Source organism: Nicotiana sylvestris, chromosome 10, assembly GCF_000393655.2.
Source record: "Nicotiana sylvestris chromosome 10, ASM39365v2, whole genome shotgun sequence".
NCBI classification, from domain to species: domain Eukaryota; kingdom Viridiplantae; phylum Streptophyta; class Magnoliopsida; order Solanales; family Solanaceae; genus Nicotiana; species Nicotiana sylvestris.
Genome location: NC_091066.1, coordinates 88,561,191 through 88,562,314, shown reverse-complemented (window position 1 = coordinate 88,562,314; position 1,124 = coordinate 88,561,191). Strand labels below are relative to the sequence as shown.

The 1,124-nt window shown below is 43.0% G+C and overlaps 1 protein-coding gene across 1 annotated transcript; it reads left to right on the top strand.

Moving 5' to 3' along the window:
* The first annotated feature begins 503 nt into the window (after nt 1–503).
* LOC138879654 (uncharacterized) lies at nt 504–806 on the top strand. The gene has a single exon (XM_070159273.1). The coding sequence runs from the start codon at nt 504–506 to the stop codon at nt 804–806; it is 303 nt and encodes a 100-aa protein (XP_070015374.1).
* Nucleotides 807–1,124: the final 318 nt, after the last annotated feature.

Below are 1,124 nucleotides of genomic sequence, written 5' to 3'. Positions count from 1 at the left end.
AAGGCCCATGACAGATCCCACTGCCATTCCATGGAACTATAATAAAGCGGTAGTAACGTACAAAGGTAAAGAGATCTCAGGAGAAGTTAAGGAAAATAACCCGAATGAGAAGTACCTCAATCTGGAGGAAGGGAATAATGCCACAAAGAAGAGTTTCCCACCTAAGAAGCCAGTGAGTGCTGAAGAAGCAAAAGCGTTCTTCTAGAAAATGAAAATGGCAGACTATGAGATAATCGACCTGCTCTGAAAATCCCCTGCCCAAGTCTCCTTGTTGTCTTTGCTAATGAATTCAACTAAACATAAAAAAGTGTTGATCAAAACTCTTAATGAAGCATACGTACCCATTGAAACCACTGTAGAACAACTGTAGATGATGGTAGAGAGATTTTTTGCAGTCAATCAAATCTCTTTCAGCAAGAATGATTTGCCCCCAGAAGGGGCCGCACACAACAAAGCCCTTCACCTGACAATTAAATGCGAAGGGTATTATGTGAAAAAGGGTCATGTTAGATGGTTGTTCTGGGGTAGATATTTGCCCTATCTCAACTCTGCAAGGCATGGAAATCGGTACTGAGAGAATCAGACCTAACAACGTATGTGTGCGTGCTTTTGATGGAATAAAGAGAGATACAATAGGCGAGATTGATTTGATTCTGATTATTGGCCCGGTGGACTTTGAGGTGACCTTTCAGGCCTTGGACATGGATACTTCCTATAATTTCCTCTTGGGAAGGCCATGGATTCACGCAGCAAGGGTTGTGCCTTCTACTCTCCACCAGATGGTGAAATTCGAACCTGAAGATTAGGAGATTGTAGTTCACGGGGAAGATGAGCAATCAATTTATCGGGACCCGTCAGTCCCTTGTCTTGAAGCTAGAGAAGGAAGTGAACATATAGTCTATCAAGATTTTGAGATTGTGGTCGCGGACCAATGTGAAGAAGGAGACCCTTGCCCTTAACCCTTTCTTTCAAATGCATCAATTATGGTGGCCAAAGAAATGATTAGACATGGTTACAAACCCGGGAAGGGGCTCAGGAAGTCATTGCAAGGAATTGCTGGACCTATCAATTTGGTTGCTAGTGAGAAGTTCTTTGGGGTGGGTTTCCAACCCATATCAACTGAT